Source organism: Pieris brassicae, chromosome 14 (assembly GCF_905147105.1).
Source record: "Pieris brassicae chromosome 14, ilPieBrab1.1, whole genome shotgun sequence".
In the NCBI taxonomy this organism is placed as follows: Eukaryota; Metazoa; Arthropoda; class Insecta; order Lepidoptera; family Pieridae; genus Pieris; species Pieris brassicae.
The window spans coordinates 1,692,025-1,712,842 of record NC_059678.1 but is presented as its reverse complement, the minus strand read 5'-3'; the positions used below and the strand labels follow the sequence as shown (position 1 = coordinate 1,712,842).

At 36.1% G+C, this 20,818-nt stretch overlaps 1 protein-coding gene across 4 annotated transcripts in view; it reads right to left on the bottom strand.

Moving 5' to 3' along the window:
* Window positions 1–20,818, bottom strand: part of LOC123717967 (spectrin beta chain, non-erythrocytic 1) — a 105,233-nt gene that overhangs the window by 24,685 nt on the left and 59,730 nt on the right. For all 4 annotated transcript variants that reach the window (XM_045674263.1, XM_045674262.1, XM_045674261.1 and 1 more), the window contains 20 exons: window positions 19,394–19,612; window positions 18,898–19,091; window positions 16,620–16,722; window positions 16,015–16,160; window positions 14,883–15,117; window positions 14,420–14,593; window positions 13,362–13,562; window positions 12,332–12,494; window positions 11,611–11,699; window positions 10,738–10,851; window positions 9,678–9,807; window positions 9,093–9,293; window positions 7,606–7,694; window positions 7,164–7,304; window positions 6,123–6,256; window positions 5,357–5,542; window positions 3,499–3,640; window positions 2,548–2,652; window positions 2,043–2,189; window positions 697–802 (listed from right to left, as the gene is read on the bottom strand). In XM_045674263.1, the coding sequence (XP_045530219.1) occupies window positions 697–802; window positions 2,043–2,189; window positions 2,548–2,652; window positions 3,499–3,640; window positions 5,357–5,542; window positions 6,123–6,256; window positions 7,164–7,304; window positions 7,606–7,694; window positions 9,093–9,293; window positions 9,678–9,807; window positions 10,738–10,851; window positions 11,611–11,699; window positions 12,332–12,494; window positions 13,362–13,562; window positions 14,420–14,593; window positions 14,883–15,117; window positions 16,015–16,160; window positions 16,620–16,722; window positions 18,898–19,091; window positions 19,394–19,612 (3,019 nt within the window). The remainder of the gene's footprint in view (window positions 1–696; window positions 803–2,042; window positions 2,190–2,547; window positions 2,653–3,498; window positions 3,641–5,356; window positions 5,543–6,122; window positions 6,257–7,163; window positions 7,305–7,605; window positions 7,695–9,092; window positions 9,294–9,677; window positions 9,808–10,737; window positions 10,852–11,610; window positions 11,700–12,331; window positions 12,495–13,361; window positions 13,563–14,419; window positions 14,594–14,882; window positions 15,118–16,014; window positions 16,161–16,619; window positions 16,723–18,897; window positions 19,092–19,393; window positions 19,613–20,818) is intronic.

Below are 20,818 nucleotides of genomic sequence, written 5' to 3'. Positions count from 1 at the left end.
GAGGTTGGACTGAGTTGGGCGTCTTTAAAAGATCGGTGCCTTGAACACACTGCTGGTTATAATTTAAGCTTCCATATCGATGGACTGAATATTTCTCCAACATATTTATAAAACCAGAAAGATCCGATTAGGACATTGCCTCTATTTTAGTATATATTTTGTAATTCCTTTGTAAGATTTATCCTTGTAAACGTATTAATTATCAGCATTATTGTGCACGCCGTTCGTACCTATAATCATGGCTATACAATTGTATAACTTGTTTTTTTATTAATATAGTATAATAAAAAGAAATAGAAACCACAAAGGGGTTATTATACCATTAAAAAAATCACTTTAATTAAAAAAAAATACATTGAAATCCCGCCGTGAATTTAACTCAAATAATAAGAACTTTTACTCTGTGCATCGGATGTATGGTGCGTAAATTGGAGATTTTTAAGAGAAAATAAATACACACATACACTAACACACCTCCACACATTACACATTTCCACACACACCCAACTAATACTATAAATAGCTATAAGAGATGTGTACAAACTAAAATATTTAGTTGTTTTTTGGAAGACTGATATCTTTTGTAAAATATATTGTTTACCGTTCACCAACTTTATTTTTTTAGATATTATGTGGCGTTAATAAATAAATAATAAAATACATTAAGATTTTGAATTGGTTAACTGACGAACTCACCATCTAAGTTTTCTCCAAGGTCATCATTGTTCAGGAATGCTTCCTTAGCAGCGAGCCAATCTTCGACCTGTCTCGCTTGCTCGTTGAGGAGCTGCAACTCGTGTGCCTGGTACGAGATTTTTAAGTTATATTACTGTATTATATTAAGTGTTCCTAGTTTTTGAATAGTTCAAAACATTGGTCCTACAACAACTACAACGCGATTTCATATTACACGGTCCAGGTCTACCGCGTTATAGGTATTTCTGTAACTGTTAACGTAATCTAAATAAAATTTTCTCGATTAAGTGATTGCTCGAAAAAACTTTGGTACTGTTTGTGACGATGGTATTTGGAGTATTCGCTAGAATGAAGAACTTTATAACAACCTAGATGACGCCCACAACAACGCAACAGGCTCATGTGGCTGAGACATGTGCGCCGAATGATAGAACCTCAAGGTCATTACTGAACCCACAACCCAGTGGCAAAAAAAGCCGGAAGACCGAGGCGTCGTTGGTGGGATGGAGTTGGCAAGGACCTCAAAATAGGGGTTCGCGAGACGCGTGATGCACTGGATAGATTGCGTTGGCGAAGTGTACTTGAGGACACTTATAATTTTAATTAAACGAAACGAATTGGATTAACCATTATGAACTTTCTTCATATCAACATTGATCCCCAAACTAGGGAGGTCCTGGGTGGTGGTGGTGGAGGTGGGTGACCAGACTACTATTCCGTGGTGCATGGCGTCATGGTGACTAATACACCATTACATCTAATCAAACAAACGTATAAGACCGTAAGTTTGCGTGTATGTATGTATGAGAATGTGTGTGTGCGTATACACTGTGCGTATGTATTTAAGTGGCTGAGTTATAAGCGTGCCTTTCTGGGTTAGTTATTGCAACCTTAGTCATGTCACGATATGTAAGTAAGGCTTCTTCCAAACCCAGGGAATCATAGTTATTAGGTATTTATAAGTTTTCTTATTAAATTAAGAATGTTCGTAATGTTGAAATGATATTATGATATGATATTGTTGTACACTTAAAAGAAGCCTAAAAATATCCTTATAGTAAATCTACAATGCCTCAGTCTTTGACTATCCAACGTTATTTTAAAAATATGTGACGGTGTAACACAAATTAGCCACACAAGTTATTAGATTAATATTATAATACTTTAATAAGTAGAAATTAACTAAATAATCAGAGAAGATAAACAAAGTACGTTCAAGAAAAGATTTTCGTCCCCGAATATAGCTATTTACGAAGCATAAATATACAGCTATATATGTTAGCCCAAGCACTTCCTATGTTGCAGCTACATTATATTCTTAGCATATCCAGGAAATAAAAGTATACCTGTGTCAAGTAATTCTTCCTTTCCAGCCAGGCCTGGTCCAGTGTCGATGAAAGCTTCTCTACTCGTTTAACCTTCTCCAATTCGTTCGCCTGATCGGCCTCTTTCTGAAGGGAGCTGATCACTTTTTGACGTCCATCGATTTCAGCCTGTAAAACAATTTTATTTATTTACTAACACTTCGTTACACTACAGAAAATTCAAAAAAATGAACATGATTAAATCAAAGGAGGGCAACTGGCGGCCTTATCGCCTTCGAGCGATCTCTTAGGCAACCACTGTGAGTAATGAGCTATTAAAACAATACTAAACATGAACAAAACACAAACTAAACTAAAAAGATGATACATTAAAAACAATGCAACAAAGTCATGTTTTGAAGCATTATTTCAGAAGAAAAAAGATGAAACATTTATAATTTACTGATATGTAACCTAACCATGGTAAGGTTACAAGGCCTGCCATATTAAATGTGTTTGGGAGTTAACCAAAATAACTAGGACATACCTTTCTCTCGTGGTGCATTTCCAGCAAACCCTCAGCGTGGGAGACGCTCTCGGGTTCAGCACCAGACATCCGCTTCACAGTTTCTGACACCCACAGCTCTAATTCCTAAAAAAAATCATACTCATCTTGAATATTTGATTATTTTGTTTTTAATTTCCGAAAAAATTTACTCGAACAGCCCCATAAAGTCAGACATGGCGTATAACCTAGAATACCTGGTTTCTCAGAGATACAATAATTTTAGTTCAAATATCATCTATATATTAAAAATTATCATAATTACTAAGAGATTCATATCTACCATACCTATTTTTAAATTATTTACAAAAACACCCAATGATGTAACGAAAAAATCTGTGGCGCTACAATTCTTTAGGTGTGTGCCTCAGATATCTGTATCTGTTTCATGGTCGTTTCTAAATTGAATAGGCAAGAAGGTGATCAGCCTTCTGTGCCTGTCACACCGTCGAATTTTTTGGTCTAAGGCAAGCCGGTTTCCTAACGATGTTTTTATTAAGCGTTCGTACGACCTCAGGTTAGGCAAACACTGCCCTAACAATCCTGTCTTAAGGTGACCATTTTTCAACAAGAATGCAAATGTACAAATACAAATTTAAAGAGATTGGTAATTTTTTTTAATCTTAAACCTTTTTTAATATTAATAACTAATTAGGTATTAGTATACTGTAATAGTTTTGGTCATTACAACTTTTTCTACTACCTTGGACTATTTTTGTACAACAAACAGAAGAGAAGATAAAAATGTAAAATCAGTGTTTCTAAATGTCTAAATAGCCATTTGAGGTAGACTTAATAACATTCTTTCACACACCCTTACACATATTCACACACACACACAACCACTCACGCTTTACTTTAATTTTGTATGTTAGTTTAGTCAACGTATGTATATGTTCTATCCCTGATGGAAGGCTGGTGAAGCCGACATACCTTGAGACTATCTTCAAACTTGTGTTCCGCAATGGCCTCGTCAAGCAAGGCGCTTCGTTTGGCTCCAAGTTGTTTTACTCTGTCCCAGGCTTCGTCTAAACCGCTTAGACTTTCTTCTATCTCGGATGCCTGGTCTGGATGGCTAGAAAGACATGAATTTATATTGGGGAATCCTATATAGAACTCTATTTAGGGTGGAACTCCAAATAAACGTTTTGGAGTTTACTCCTTAAGAAACGATTTGAGTTATAAGGCCCGGTACGGAAATTTTATGAGGAGTAAAATCAAGTGTAACACGAGAAGAGACAAACATATATATCTGTAGGATTGAACGTGTAAAAGAATGATTCCATCTCATTCTCTCTCTAAAATTGGATTTGTATAAATTGAACACAATTATTATTGTTATTATTATTATTATCATTATTATTATTATTTATATTGTTTTGTAACATACTTTATGTAATACGCTTTATTGAAGTGATATAAATAATCCGAATAATTACAGATATATGTTTGTTTCTCTTATCATTTTAGCAGATGCATTCATTTACCCTTTTTTTCTATTCGATATATATCATAATTATCGTTCGTAAGGAGTAAACTCCAATCGTGCGTCGTAGCTGACACACACACACACATTTTTTAAAACAAAATATAGTTGCGACTTTATAGTTCTGATTTGCCCCACAATAGGCCCCGTTATGGGTGAAAGAAGTACATCATATATGTTTAAAACGAAAGGAATTTGTAATATATAGGATAAAAGATTAAAGACTAATACCGGTGACTCCAGAGCTGGTGCTTTAATCGCTCAACGAATAAGTATCGCAATACAGCGAGGGAAGTCTGTCAGAGTTAAAGGTACACTGCCAGGGGACCAAACTTTTTAAATTTGTTATAAATATTTTTTTTTCATTAGGTTAAGAATATTGTAAATAAACTCTTGCTTAAAGTATATACAGCCAAATCGCTGGATCAACTGGACTGATATTGAAATAACTTTTACCAAAGCCATGTATATATAGTAAAAATACTTGTAAGAAGGAAACGATGAGAGATGAGATGCTGAAGAGAAGTTGAAGAGCTTGATGATGCCTACAAAAGTGAGCATATGTCTAAACTTAAAAAATGTATAAAAACAAAACTTAAAAAATGCACGTAATAAATTGCAGTTTGCAGCATTATCTAGAATTCGTCGAGCCCGAGTCGAACTAATCTAAAATATAATTATATCAAAATAGAAGACAGGATGTAATGCTAATAGAACGTATTCTGATTTTTTTCGAACCAAAATTGTGCAAATTTTATTGCGAACTGTGTATATCAAAAACGTATTTGATTTTGACATATGACAGTTTGCACTCGAGTCTCGACCTTGAATCTCTTACGCTTGGGTATCAGGGATAAACAGTCAGAAACCATTGACTTCATGTACTGAAAACCCTACAGCTATCTCGCTCTTACCCCTAAGCACGTTAATACTGTCTCATACATTCTTATAAGCTTGCTATCTCGCTCTTACCCCTAAGCACGTTAATACTGTCTCATACATTCTTATAAGATTGCTATCTCGCTCTTACCCCTAAGCACGTTAATACTGTCTCATACATTCTTATAAGCTTGTTATCTCGCTCTTACCCCTGAGCACGTTAATACTGTCTCATACATTCTTATAAGATTGCTATCTCGCTCTTACCCCTAAGCACGTTAATACTGTCTCATATATTCCTATAAGATTGCTATCTCGCTCTTACCCCTAAGCACGTTGATACTGTCTCCTAAATTCTTATAAGATTGCTATCTCATTCTTACTTACTTTTGTCTCAAAATTAAGATATCTCTATATGGCTTTTACCTCTTAGCAAGCGCTGTGCCTTGCGCCCTAAGGGCTTCAATCTTATCACCAATAGCGGAAGCCTCAGCTGCTCTCGCTTGATGTCTTCTCTTCAATTCGTAAGCCGCTTGCAATTCACGTCCACGTTCGTTACTGCTGAATAAAGCGGCTTTCTTCGCTATTCTCTCCGCCGTATCTTCTACGTCCCTGAAGAAAAAAAAATACCGTAAAATATGTGATTTATTACAAAACTAATTGCGCCAATGACAAACTTTGTCTCAGCATCCGATTTCTGCATGAGATATTGACTTTAACCCACTTATAAATGAGGTTATACCATTATGTATATCATTGTGATGGAATTGGACAACTCCTGAGTATGACGGTCTATTTGGGTACCTGTGCCAAAATATGATAGATCAGGTTCAGTAGTTTGAGAGATCTACGCATCTGTACTTAAGTATAATATCTTTTTATAAAGCTTCAAAAAACTGATGGGGCCTACCACTTTTCAGGGCTTCAGATTCCTTCCGTATCTGTTTCGTGAATTGCAATTATATGATCAGCCTTCTGTGCCTGACACACGCTAATTTCTGATAAACTATGTAGGTTTCCTTACGATGTTTGCATCACGAGCGAGTGTTAAACGTGCACAACTAACGTGCACGCACAGCCTGAACGCATACGGGCTGAGTCAACCAAAAGTACTCGATGAAGATAGCAGGATTGCCAACTGAAAAGCTAGCCACCACCACAAAGGCTAGCAACGTAACTGGTAACACCTTACCTATTAAAGGAATGTAGTTGAAGAGCGGCTGATAATCTATCCCTATACCGCTGCAAGGCTCCACTCAACGCCTGCCATTTTGACAGGCACGCGTCCCGTCTTGATTTGATAACATCTGCTTGTTGAGATGGACCCTAAAACATGGAAATGTTCAAGTTTCATTGAGGGGCTAGGTGAAACGAATTCCTAATACTGTCTTGGATTTGAATTACGAGAGACTGATTTTGTATCGAAGTTAAGTTAAGACTGTTAACAGACAAACTTGGGAGACGTTTACGTCATTTTGTTAAGAGAAGAAGAAGAAATTTGTGAGCAGTCCTACTTAGTATTGTCTTTTGTTAACATAGCTTTTACACATTAAGAAAAACACTTTTTGAACGGATTGAAGCTATGTATTATTATTATAAACTTATAATTATTTACATAATTATAAATTTAAATATTTCCGACCTTTCGCGTGCTTTACAGCGTGCGTGGTTATAGCTTCAATACGCTTAAAAGGTGATTTCTTTAAATTTTTATAGGTCAATAAATAATGTTTTTGTAAAATCTTTAAAATAGCCCATTCTAGTTAGAGCAGGAATAAATCACGGTATCGAATTGAAAAAGAATTTTGAAGGTATACTTCTTTAGGCGCGTTAGGGACAAAGCCGTCACAAAAAACTGACGCCCTGCAGTAGGCTATAGTCAACATTTTAGTTATTTCTATTGTGTCATTTTTTCTACAAACGTAGAATAAGGCGAAAAATAAAAGAAAATATTTTTAAATTTTATCTTGATACGACAATGTACGTATAACTTCTAACGCGTGTACGTAAGTACAAACGTTTTTGTGAGAATAGATGCTGGATTTCCCTATAATTGTTTTATTCTGTCATAGAATCGCATAAGGGTGTCATATTCATTTAGTTGAATAAGTATCAGACTAGACAATTGCACAAATCCTCGTAAAAGACGTTGCGACTTATATATTTAACTTTTTCGACATTGTCGTATTGGTTTAATTCGTACTGTAAGGAATTTGATTAATGATGTAATTACCTGTTTCAGCAATTTATCGGCTAGTGCGCATACGTTTTTGACGTGCTTGTCATCAACTTGCATATCACTGTCCAGGTCGTCCAATTTACGAAGCAACGCGCTGCAGTGTTCATAATCACGACCGACTTCATTGGCTTGAACCTGTAAACGTATAGATCGATTATGTTCACTAACTGTACTACATATAGATATAATCTGAAATATATATTATTAATAAAACTGAGTTTCGAATCGTCGATGACCAATCCCTCTCCGAGCGGCTTGATGCTTTGACAATAAGTTAGAAAAGCCATAGAAAAGAGCTAAAATTTCATGAAAATAGATTCAGTAGTCATAGATATATTTACGCCTTTTCCCTATATAGTTAATTTATATGGAAGTAAACATAATAACTAAATAATATGGTTTAAAAATCGTTAATGAAGTACACAAAATACCATACCATCATTTCCTTATCTCTTATCCAGGCCTCAATTTTCTCCAAATGCTGGTTGAACTCCAGGATATCCTGCGCCTCCTCCAATCCTCTCCCTGAAGCAGAATTTGTTTCTTATCATTTAACAAAAATATGGCAGGTCTATTAAAAGGGAAACTACTTTTAAGATATTAGAATCAATGTTTATACATTACTAGCGGACCCGACAAACGTTGTCCTGTCTTAACTATGAATATTGATTTCTAATTGGTATAATTAACTAAAAATGCTTTATGATATACAACATTCTTTGTTTGTTTTTCTGGACGCATTTTGTCCAATATCATATGGTTAAAAAATTTGCTATTGTAACAAACGTATTCTTAAATTTTCGCGCAATTTTCTGAATTTTTGGAGTTTACTCCTTAAGAAACGATTTGAGTTATAAGGCCCGGTACGGAAATTTTATGAGGAGTAAAATCAAGTGTAACACGAAAAGAGACAAACATATATATCTGTAGGATTGAACGTGTAAAAGAATGATTCCATCTCATTCTCTCTCTAAAATTGGATTTGTATAAATTGAACACAATTATTATTGTTATTATTATTATTATCATTATTATTATTATTTATATTGTTTTGTAACATACTTTATGTAATACGCTTTATTGAAGTGATATAAATAATCCGAATAATTACAGATATATGTTTGTTTCTCTTATCATTTTAGCAGATGCATTCATTTACCCTTTTTTTCTATTCGATATATATCATAATTATCGTTCGTAAGGAGTAAACTCCAATCGTGCGTCGTAGCTGACACACAAACACATTTTTTTTTATTTCATAAGATACTTCTCCTGACAATAAAAAAAGAATTAGCGAAATCGGTCCAGTCGTTCACGCGTGATGTCGTGACCAAGGGAAATAGGGATTCACTTTTATATATATAGATTTAAGCAAACAATATGATGGTGTACTGTTACAACGTAAAGGAAGTGATGCTGCTACAGAATGTTCCCCCTAGGACCAACTTCCAAAACCCCTAAAGTTTTTGTTGTACGGTCAGTCTCAACGTAATTACTAATATGTATGCAAAATATATTCAAGTAATATAAAAATTGCATATACCCTCATACGAAAATTTTATCGTGTATATTGGCCCGGTTTTTGATATTTCAGTTATAACCACGTTTGTAGTTTTAGATATTTTGGTTGGGTTCGAGGCTTCATATAAATTGTACTGCATTATGCACTAAAAATTGTATGGACTACCCTCTAAATAAATGTAAATTCTAAAAACCCTCTAAGTCGCCCTAAAGGGATGGCTGGTCCAGTTTATTCTCTGGCTTGACCTTTTTATCTTTACTAGGATGCCTGGATGAATACGTCCAACAACAACAGTTGTTGATAAGCCTACCCGTTGCATCTCTAATATGAGATGTCGTATGATTTGTTTTTTTTTTGCAGAATTGACCCGAAAATTAAATTTCGCAAAAGTAAGAACATACCAGTTTCCTCCGCAGCTTTCTCCAATCGACGCCAGTCTTCCCTCAACTGCTGCAACTCTTGAACTACTTCCTTCTCGGGACCCAGCTGTTTCGCCAACTCCTCCACTTCCTGAAGACGAGCGCGATTTGCCGCCAATTCCGCTGTGAACGCCTGGTGCTTCTGGAGCTTCTTCATCTTGTCTTCTAGGCTCGTTACTTCACCTGTTTAATTATTTGAATACGTACATAAATCTTGAACGAACGTGTTTTAATGTATTAGTAATAAAAAACAATATCGTGTATAGTTTGAATTCAGTTTTATTTCTTCCCCTGATATACATGGTTTTAGTAGTTGATAAGCAAGCAAGACTTAACCGTGAGGTTCTGTCTTCGGACCAGATGACGCAATGAGTTTTTAAATCTCACATACACACCTTCACGTGTGTATGTAGCGTGTGCTCTTATTCTTAATACACCTTTTAAGCATATTCCGCCATACAAGTTGAGGCTTAATAGTGGTCGTTGTATATCCGGGCTGTGCGATACGTAACTGAGTTTTGTATCGCCCAAGACTTAATAAATTAGAAACAAAGATTAATTACATACCATGTTGGGCGTTAAGCATCGCTAATTTGTCAGCGAGCCAGCCTCGCGCTTCGTTCGCGTCGCGACTGAACTGAGCACGTGCACGGGCGCGTAACAAACGTGCGCGACGCTCCGCTGCACTGGCGTATAACTGGAAAAAATGGTGTATTAATTAAATGATGTGAATTTATGTATGATTAGATGAGGGAGACCTGCCGGTCTGGGCATATAGCCTATATGGAAACACCAAGGAGAAGAAACGGTAAATGAGTTCTAAAAAGGGTGCATAGAAGATATAAAAGCGTTAGCAGGAAGCGAATGGAAGAAAGCTGGAAAATGAAAGCCATGGATAAAGATATTTGGGGAAAGCTGGAGAAGCCGTGATGGGGTTCTTTCAATTGTTTTCCGATCAATGGTAATAAGGATATAAGGATAAGAAGAGAATAAAAATGTATAAAACAAATCGAAACTGTACATTTGTCAAGGTTGGAAATAAACGGGCTTTATTATTGAACTGCATCATCTTTGGACGTAGGAGGGTATATTTTCTACGGATGAAACGCAATAAAAATAATATTAGCGTCACGAAGATGTGCAGCGTTTTCGAAGAAAAGGGAAAGAGCGATCGAGACCGATTGGGAGAGAGAGAGAGGGCGAACGAATGAAGCGAGAGTAGAACGACAATAGATGCTATTTTAACAAGATATTTAGATAATGTTGAAACATGAACATATATTGCATAGTTTACTTATCGTAATGCTTTAGTCACAATAGAAATCGCGTCGAATAATGTAAATATCGAAGAAATAAATGTATAATTAATATTTTAATGACAGTTAAATTCCTAACACATCTTCCTATTTCCCATATTTAGATTTGTATAAATATGAACAAGACAAAAAGGTTTGCCAAACAAGTTTACCTTCTTACACGTATACGTTGTACGCACGCACTTTTTAGTATACTCCTCGGCTGGATGTACTTTTTAGTTTTTATGAATCACTAAATAATTAATTAATTATATACAGAACAAGTATAGAACGAGTGAAAAAATATTCATATTTAAGACCAGTTTAAATACCTTTTTCCTTCGTTCGTTGATAGCTCTCAGTTCGTCTGCAATACGTTGGCTTTCGACATGGTTTTGTTGCAATAACTTATCGCCGTGGGAGTTCAGTGTTGACAGTTTTTCATCCTACAAACATGTAATATTAGTTATCTGAAATTAGCTGTTCTTGTGGTTGAAACTATTGAAAGCCTAGACATAGCAATCAATTTTATAATTACATCTCTGTCTAACATTGAACGAACAAATTGTTAAAAACACCGCACATAAATAGGTATTAATAACCCAACAGTAAATATTATATATATATATATATATATCAACAAAGGCATTATATATATATATGTGTGCATGTGTGCTTGTACTAGTATACACACGTAATAAGTGAAACTTCTTTATGGCCTTATTTTTCGAAAAATGATCTACTATATGCAACTTTACAGAAATTGGTTAAATAAAGTTAAATCAGATAAAGTTTAACAAAAGGCTTTTATTTTCATAGACATGAATACAAATAATACAATTATTTAATTTTACCTTATTACTACTAAGATTATTACAGAACTTCATTAATTGTAATAGAATTATTACTTATCATTGTTATCGTTATTATATATTTTTGTTATTAACGGCTTCGAATCTCATCGAATCAACCGTGGTAGGGGCAAGAACAATATAGCGCGTAACGCAAAAATGTGACGCGTAACCGGAAAACGTGACGGTATTTTTTTTTACAACGCCGATAAAGAAGTTTCACTTCAAAAAGATACTTTATTTCTAAGACATATAAATTAATAAAAACTTAACACGGTGCAGGTCTTAACAAAAGCGTTTGTCTCTTTTCATTACAGTGTTAAATACAATGACGGAAAGAGACAATATACATACCTGAGTTGCAAGAAGCTTCTCGAAGGCTTCGTGTTTTTTCAGTAAATTGTCGACCTCTTCTACGCTGAGGGTCGGAGATATTTCAGTACCTAAAACGAATTCATTAAGTTATTTTCTATGGTTACAAAAACTAATTTAACTTAAGTTTACTTTAAGAGAGATTTATAATATTTATCATAACAAAGAGTGAAAACAATATGGAAGAGCTCAATTTCTGTGCTTGAAGTACGGAACAATTTTATTCCAACAAATATTACTTTACAACGTATTTGTAACAGGAAAGACAATGAAAGCGCTGAATTGCCAGTCACAAAATAATTATTAAAAAAAATAGAACATCCTGCCCGTGTTTATCCATTGTTAAATGATACCCATCCACACTCTCAATGCCAGAGAGCGTTGCCCGCCTTTTAAGAATTAGTACGCTCTTTTCTTGAAATGTTCTTCAAGAAATGAAGTGGAATTGGTTCGGAAATATGGTGGTGCAATGAGCAGCTGGTTCCAAATAGTGGACTGCCTCAAGAAAAACATTGTTTTGGAACGACGGACGTATGTGCGTGTACGTGTTTGTAATTAAACGCCTCCATACGTCCGATTTTGATGAATATTTTTGTGTATTTAAGTGAATTGGAAGATGTCTTTTTTTTAGGACGTGTGTACAACGTCTGTCTGAAAGTCAATCAACTTCTGAACTCTCAAGTGATTGCTAAAAAACACTTACTCAAAGCCGCCTCCTGCGCAGTGCATAGATCGTGGAGCTGCTTAGCGTCCCTCAGGAAGCAGTGCCAGTCTATCAGTTGGTCCAAGGCAACTTGACGAGCTGCCCACGCCGCGTGGAGTTTGCCACGCTCGTCTACCAGCGCGTTGCAGCGTTCTTCTATTTCCTGATCGTAAGATATTTGGTAATCAGACACGAGATTAACTTTTTTTTAAATGTTTCAATCAAATATCACACCAGAGGACAATTATGACTTATAAAATTATGCTAGAAGACATATACGTGTGATAATATCACGAGAACTTAAAATGGCGCAGCGCTAACCAGACCTAGGCCACTCTCGCACCGCAATATCATAGTACACAACTCCCGAGTGGACTTCTTGTATACAAGAAGTAGAATTGGTTAGGTTAGGTTTAAATGCATCAAGCACAGACGGCTGATCATGTACTTGGGGAGCGTTCAAGTACTACGTCACGCAATTTTTGGAGATTATTGACCCCCCCACCCATGAAACGCATCGTGATTTTTTCTGTATCCAATAGTAAAACGTTTCGTGACCACCCCGGAGACTCTTTATACCTAAAACTGACCATTATGTGGTGTAAAGTACTGGAAAGTGAATAATATTAACAATAACGCGTTATTCAATCCCCGACCCGCATCGTAACGTTTTAGAAGAGGACAAAATTAGTTACGTAATACTTGAACGCTCCCTTGCCTATTCAAGTGACAAATCATGAAACAGATATAGAAATGTAAGACCCAGACCTAAACAGGTTGGTTTTTATACAAGTTAATGTAAATTTAAAACATATGAAACAAATTAATAAATTATAGTATATATAATACTATTATTTTTTTTATAATACACAGATCTACGACACCTGGGACGAGAGTCACACGTTGAAACCACTAGCCCAAACACTCCATAAAAAGGTTTACCACAAATTCACCTGTCTTTAGTGACGTCATTGCAGAATATAAAATTCCTTAAAATGATATACAAATAACTTCATAAGTTTCAAGGTACCTGTGCATTAGGGTGTCCATCATCAACAAGCTGTTGTCCGTGGGCCAAAGCATCCCTGAAGGTGTCGTCTCGCGCGTCAATCTCAGCGCGCAGGGCGTCGTGATGCGCACGTTGCGCCTGCGCAGCCGCCGCTGAACGAGCGCCCAGACTCGCTGACATTTGACTGCGGAGTTCGCTCGACCAGGACATTACGTCACGGATCTGTAATTTTTTTATATTTATATGATATTATAATTCCATGAAATGACACAACACTGGCTGACTCCTTTCATTACATTGTGAACACACAATTTGAAAATAAGTTTTTTTGTTTCTTTTTGTGTAACAAGAGGCAGGAGGCCACCTGTTGATGCACAGTCCACAGTGATGGTGGACACTCACATTGCCATGTGCTTACATGAGGACGAGGATGTTGTTGAAGGACCCCAAATCGAATCGGTTCGGAAATACTTCAGTGGGCAGCTGGTTCCACATCGTGAAACGTGCTTAAATTAGTGCATTGTTAAATTAGTTTAACACTTCATTCACAGCGAAAACATGTTTATTGCAATATAAATAAGATATAATTCTAAATAATACCAGATTTCATTACTTCGTACCCATACAAGGGCTTTTCACGTGCTTCCGCGCAAACTAGGATCGTTCAAGTAATTAATCTATATATTATGTATAGTGCTGATGACTAGTTGACTGTGTGGCAAATTGTGATGGCAGTGAAGGGTTAGCCAGGGGGGGGGGCAGGACCCCTACATCAAATCATCTGAGCAATGACGGGATCAGGCAGATCTGTGGCCGATACGCTAGTCAGCAGGGGAGAGACAAATCTCTTTTTTAATAAAAAGAGACAGTATTTGCTGAAAAGGCTTGGCGTCTTACGCCATATTTCGGGAGTGGTTCACAGGCGGCAGCTTGTAACCCTGGGCAGCCATTAGATATTAACTTTACTGAGCCCTGTACATACATAACTAATAATATATAATATATTCCTATCATATCAAAGACAATACCAAAGTCTAAGCCGTCTATGTTAATAAATTTTTCGTATCTATCTATCGTACCTCAGACAGCAACTGTTGCAATTGGTGATGATGATGAAGCACCGTCTTTCTAGCATCTGCAGCTGCTCGAAGGGAACTCCAGGCCTCTGACAGCGCGCGCTGACGTAATGCTATTTGCTGCTCGTTACCACCTGGGCAGAGCTTTTGGAGGCGAGAGCCTTCTTCTTGTAACACCTGCAAAAATGGATCAAGTTGTTATTATGGACAGTGAGAAAAACATACAGTTAAAAAGAAGCGTAAAATCTTTACGAATTTTTGACATTACAATAAAACAACCACTAAAAGGTTGTTTTTAAACTAATTTTCTATCATTAGGGGGGGGGGGGGGGTAAAAGGGGATTTAAATCGCGTGCTAATCATTATAAATGCGACTGAAATCGCGTAATATGAAAATGCATTATAAGAGTACCGTGTTAAAAAGGGATTAGTGTACTTAGATTCAGAAATGAAAAGGCGTTATTACCTGCATCTGCGCATCGATGGCCAGCAAATCGTTTTCTGCAGTGGTGTGGTTCCTCAGCAACGCTTCGGCCGCCCTAAGGTCCCTGGGCGGGGCCGGCTCGGACAGCTGGGCGCGGCGATCGGCAGCTCTAGCCAATAATTCACTTGCATCTCTGTGGAATCGGTGAATCTCACCCGCGGCGTGCAGACGACGTGCGCGGGACTCAATTTGTTCCACCAAACTTTGCCAAGATTCACTGGAAAATAACGAGTATTTGTAGCGTATACGTTCGTTTGAACGAACGTATACCGACTGATGTAAATTTTATAGTTTGTCATATAACTGACTTTTACGTTTGACGTTATTAGTCATTAAGAAAAACACTTTTTGAACGGATTAAATCTATGTTTTATTATTAAAACTTATAATTATTTACATAATTCTAAATTTTAATTTTTTTACCGACGTTTCGAATTATGTAAATAATTATAAGCTTTAATAATAAAACATAGCTTTAATCCGTTCAAAAAGTGTTTTTCTTAACGTGTAAAAGCTATTTTAACAAAAGACAATAACTATGTTATTAGTCATACTTTTAGAAAGGCGTCAGCATTGACGGTACACGTGACTACGAAAACGACGAAATCAACATTAAATACATCTGGACATTGACATTACATAGAAACAGATAAGTTGACAATAAAAAAACATATATACAGGATGGCCAAAAAGTCGTGGATCAAACGCAACTAGGTGTTAGATGGGGTCACCAGCTGCAAAAAAAAATTGTACAGGAGGTCCTAAAACTCGATCCCTGCAGAGTTATCATAGATTTTGCGTTTTCTTCAATACACCCATAAATAACATGTCTAACGCAAGGACTCATCAGTACCAATCTAATGGATATTATGAAAAAGATACAGGATGTCGATTATTTCGCATTTTAATAAGAATTATTAAAAAAAGGAAATTTTCTTTTCAAAACGCAAAATAAATTATAACTGCAGGGATCGAGTTTTAGGGCCTCCCGTAGATTATTTTATGCAGCTGGTGACCCCATCTAACCCCTAGTTGCGTTTGATCTATGACTTTTTGGCCAACCTGTATATTCACTCTAGTTCAATTCTTCTAGAATCTATGAACTTTAACTCACCCAAGGGCTTCCTGTCTAGCCTCTATGTCTCCAATATATGGACTGTTGGAAGCGAGCAATTTCTTCGCCAGTTCCTCGCATTGGCTGAAACGTTCCGCGCCACTTTCCACACGGTGTCGTAATTCCTCGAATTTCGAACGAAGTACCTGGATATAATATTTTTACATTAAATTCCATAAATATGCGATAGTATGGAACGCTTATGAACGCCAACATAAAAAATGTTAAATTGATTCTAAATTTACATTATCTACCAGTTCGCAAATCAAGAACGTAGAAGAACTGGCAAGAAACTTTCCGCCACTCTTTTTAATCGCTAAGTTTTGAGTCTAACAAATTGTTTGATACAAAGGATTAGGATAATTAAATATTCGTCAAATTTATAAAAAGCTTTATTGATTAATTTACGTTTATCGAGAGCTTATAATTGATAATGGGTTCGTCCCATTGCAAGTGTCGAATAAAAATACGCTAAAAGAAAACAAATACACCAAGTTTCCTGTATCCTGTCTAATTTTTATTTTATTAAGCTCATGGAAATTTGGTAATTTTAATTAAATAATTACATTAATTAAATTTGTAATAGACATTGTTTAATATATTACCAATAGATGTTCGTAATCCTGCCCATAGTCTTCGCTGGAGGCAGCTCCATATTGCTCCTGTATCCAGCTCTCCAATTCCGCGCTTTCCGCCAAGTACTCATGTCTGAAAAGAAACAAAAGTAAAATATTTTTGACCTTGCAAGATTTGTGATTGGACAGACCTCATCACGCAATAGGTGCAATTGCATCATACTTTTTTAGTATCATAAAAAAAGAACATTGTCCTTAAATGGAGAAGAGAAACGTCACGAAACGATCCACGACTCCTACTTATTAGTCATGGTCAACAACAGTCTACACGTGCAACGTGAAAGTTCGTATGCTGACAGTCGAGTTTATTGCGGGCTATGATAATTTTAGCAACTTCAAAAGTACTTTATTGCTCGATTGTTGTCGTTATTGGGAGTGCTGGTAATGCTATGTAGAGTGTATCATTGTATGGAAGACAAGCTAAACCAAAGCCAATTGATTTCGACTCGGGGAGTTCGTCGGTAAATTGAAGATCGTTACATGCAGTTTACACTGTATATAGCTATATGCTGTGTTTTGTAATAATAAATATTATTCAATACATTTAAATAAGTAATACCTAATTCGGCTGTTGTATGGTGTGTAGTAAGGGTGTAACCTTATTGCGGGCTATCATAATTTTAGCAACTTCAAAAGTACTTTATTGCTCGATTGTTGTCGTTATTGGGAGTGCTGGTAATGCTATGTAGAGTGTATCATTGTATGGAAGACAAGCTAAACCAAAGCCAATTGATTTCGACTCAGGGAGTTCGTCGTTAAATCGAAGGACGTTACATGGAGTTTACACTGTATATTGCTGTAAGCTGTATTTTGTAATAATTAATATTATTCAATACATTTAAATAAGTAATACCTAATTCGGCTGTTGTATGGTGTGTGGTAAGGGTGTAATCTTATTGCGGGCTATGATAATTTTAGCAACTTAAAAAGTACTTTATTGCACAATTGTTGTCGTTATTAAGTGGGCGTAATGCTATGTAGAGTGTATCATTGTATGGAAGACAAGCTAAACCAAAGCCAATTGATTTCGACTCAGGGAGTTCGTCGTTAAATCGAAGGACGTTACATGGAGTTTACACTGTATATTGCTGTAGGCTGTATTTTGTAATAATTAATATTATTCAATACATTAAAATAAGTAATACCTAATTCGGCTGTTGTATGGAGTGTGGTAAGGGTGTAATCTTATTGCGGGCTATGATAATTTTAGCAACTTAAAAAGTACTTTATTGCTCAATTGTTGTCATTATTAAGTGGGCGTAATGCTATGTAGAGTGTATCATTGTATGGAAGACAAGCTAAACCAAAGCCAATTGATTTCGACTCAGGGAGTTCGTCGTTAAATCGAAGGACGTTACATGGAGTTTACACTGTATATTGCTGTAGGCTGTATTTTGTAATAATTAATATTATTCAATACATTTAAATAAGTAATACCTAATTCGGCTGTTGTATGGTGTGTGGTAAGGGTGTAATCTTATTGCGGGCTATGATAATTTTAGCAACTTAAAAAGTACTTTATTGCTCAATTGTTGTCATTATTAAGTGGGCGTAATGCTATGTAGAGTTTATCATTGTATGGAAGACAAGCTAAACCAAAGCCAATTGATTTCGACTAAGGGAGTTCGTCGTTAAATCGAAGGACGTTACATGGAGTTTACACTGTATATTGCTGTAGGCTGTATTTTGTAATAATTAATATTATTCAATACATTTAAATAAGTAATACCTAATTCGGCTGTTGTATGGTGTGTAGTAAGGGTGTAACCTTATTGCGGGCTATGATAATTTTAGCAACTTCAAAAGTACTTTATTGCTCTATTGTTGTCGTTATTGGGAGTGCTTGTAATGCTATGTAGAGTATATCATTGTATGGAAGACAAGCTAAACCAAAGCCAATTGATTTCGACTCAGGGCGTTCGTCGTTAAATCGAAGGACGTTATATGGAGTTAACTCCATATATATATATTAAACCTGAGGAGAGATCGCTGAATACAGATGAACCCATGCCGCGAATTTTAAAAGTTTATTGTTTATAATAATAAAAGCCTTTTATTTCAGATACATTTATTTTTCTATCATAGCATTCTTTCTAGATATCTGTGTGACCTTGCCGTGTACCTATTGTTTCCTTAAACTTCTAATCTAATTGTTTTCCTCTTTCGTTAATGTAACATGTTCGCCAGTTCCACTTAAGTTTATTTTTATTAATCTTTAATTCTTTTGCAAACAGTAAAATAAACCTACCTGCAAACACTCTCAACCAACGCAGCCTGTCTCAAAGCAGCTCTGCGCTGAAGCCTCGCAAGGCTGGCGGACAGTTGTTCGTGTCTCTCCACTAGCGCTTCGCCCTCCGGCCCTCCACTTGCCGCCAGGGCTCCCGCCACGTGGCCCATTTCCGATATGATGGCCGCATAGGTGTCCAGCTCTAATTCTACCGCCTGGAGGTATTGTATTATAATGTTATATCTAAAGAAATATCACTAAACAGAGGCAGAAAAGAAATATTGCTATTCCTAGTCGAGACCTGGGACACGTGTCCCTATTGCATTTAATAATTTTATTTCAAAATGCTGGAGTTAATAAATAATAAATTAAAAGGCCGGCAACGCATTCTCCTCTGGTATTGAGTGCGTCCTGCCCGCTTTGTCCCTTGTACCATAAAACAAAATATCCCGGTATCAAACTCCGCATTACTTTAAAATACTTAAATCCCATTTATGCATTGATAAAAATGACATACCTTGTGCCTGGTCAGCAATTGCGTCGCACGATGTCTGTCATTTCCGACATCAGCGCTAGCCAGCTCAGCGGCTTTGTCCGCTAACCATGAGTCCACTTCTAGCGCATCGTGCAGGAATTGTTGCGCTTTAAGCGCTGTTTCAAGTCGAGCCGCGCGTTCATCAGCCGCTTGAGATATTTCCGAGTAAGCGCTTTCGAGCTCTTTGCAAAGTTGTTTGATCTGTTAAAGATATTTAACATTTTAACAAAAATAAACCAATCGCTTGTATTAGAAAATAGTATTATATTATTTTAAGTAATTTAATTACTTTTTTTATATATTAATTTACTTTTTTTAGTTAGAATTTAAACACTAAAGATAAATTAGCTAGATTGCGCTGTTTTTACTAAAGTTCTTACGTATATATACCGTCTCTTTTCACCACAGCGTAATGACAATGTAACAGAAAGAGATAGATGTAATCAACGATATAATATAAAGAGCGCAATTAGATTTGAATAATATCTCCAACATATAAGAAAACACTTTTTAAACGGATTAAAGCTATGTATTATTATCACGCTGTCAAGCACGCGAAACGTCAGAAAAAAATTAAAATTATGTAAATAATTATAAGTTTTTAATAATAATAAATAGCTTCAATTCGTTTAAGTGTTTTCTTAATGTGTCAAAGCTATGTTATCAAAAGACAATACTGTCTCCAACATATACCCAAGTATGTGGTATTAGGAGAAGACGGACGAAGATATAATACACAACACTGTCACTAAACGCAGTGTTGGCCTAGTGGAGCGTACGAGTGTCATCCCTGAGGTCGTAGTTCCGATCCACGGCTGTGCACCAATGGACTATCTATGTGCGCATATAACGCTTGAACGGTGAAGGATATATCGTCAGGAAACCGGCTTGCCTTAGACCTAAATGACGGCGTGTCAGGCACAGGAGGCTGATCACCTAATTACCTATTTGATTGACTACTGATCATGAATCACATACAGAGATCTGGGGCCCAGACCTTAAAAGGTCGTAGACTGGTGTATACAGTCATAGTATTTTTATGTCAAGTATACAAATTTATATTAATTTTTTTTTGAAGTTAAACTTCTTTAAGCGCATGTGGGTAAAATTTCTACAGAAACGTCACGAAGGTGTGCAGCGTTTTTGTCGAAGAAAAGGGAGTGAGCGATTGAGAGAGAGTGAGAAGGAAACGACAATAATTTTTACAAGATATTTAGATAATGTTGAAACACGAACTTATATTGCATAGTTTACTTGTCATAATGATTTAGTTACAACAATAACGATATAAACAGCGAACAACGTAAATATCGAAGAAATAAATATTAAAAAAAAAGTATAATTAATATTTTAATGACAATTAAATTCCTAACATATCTTCCTATTTCCCATATTTAGATTTGTATA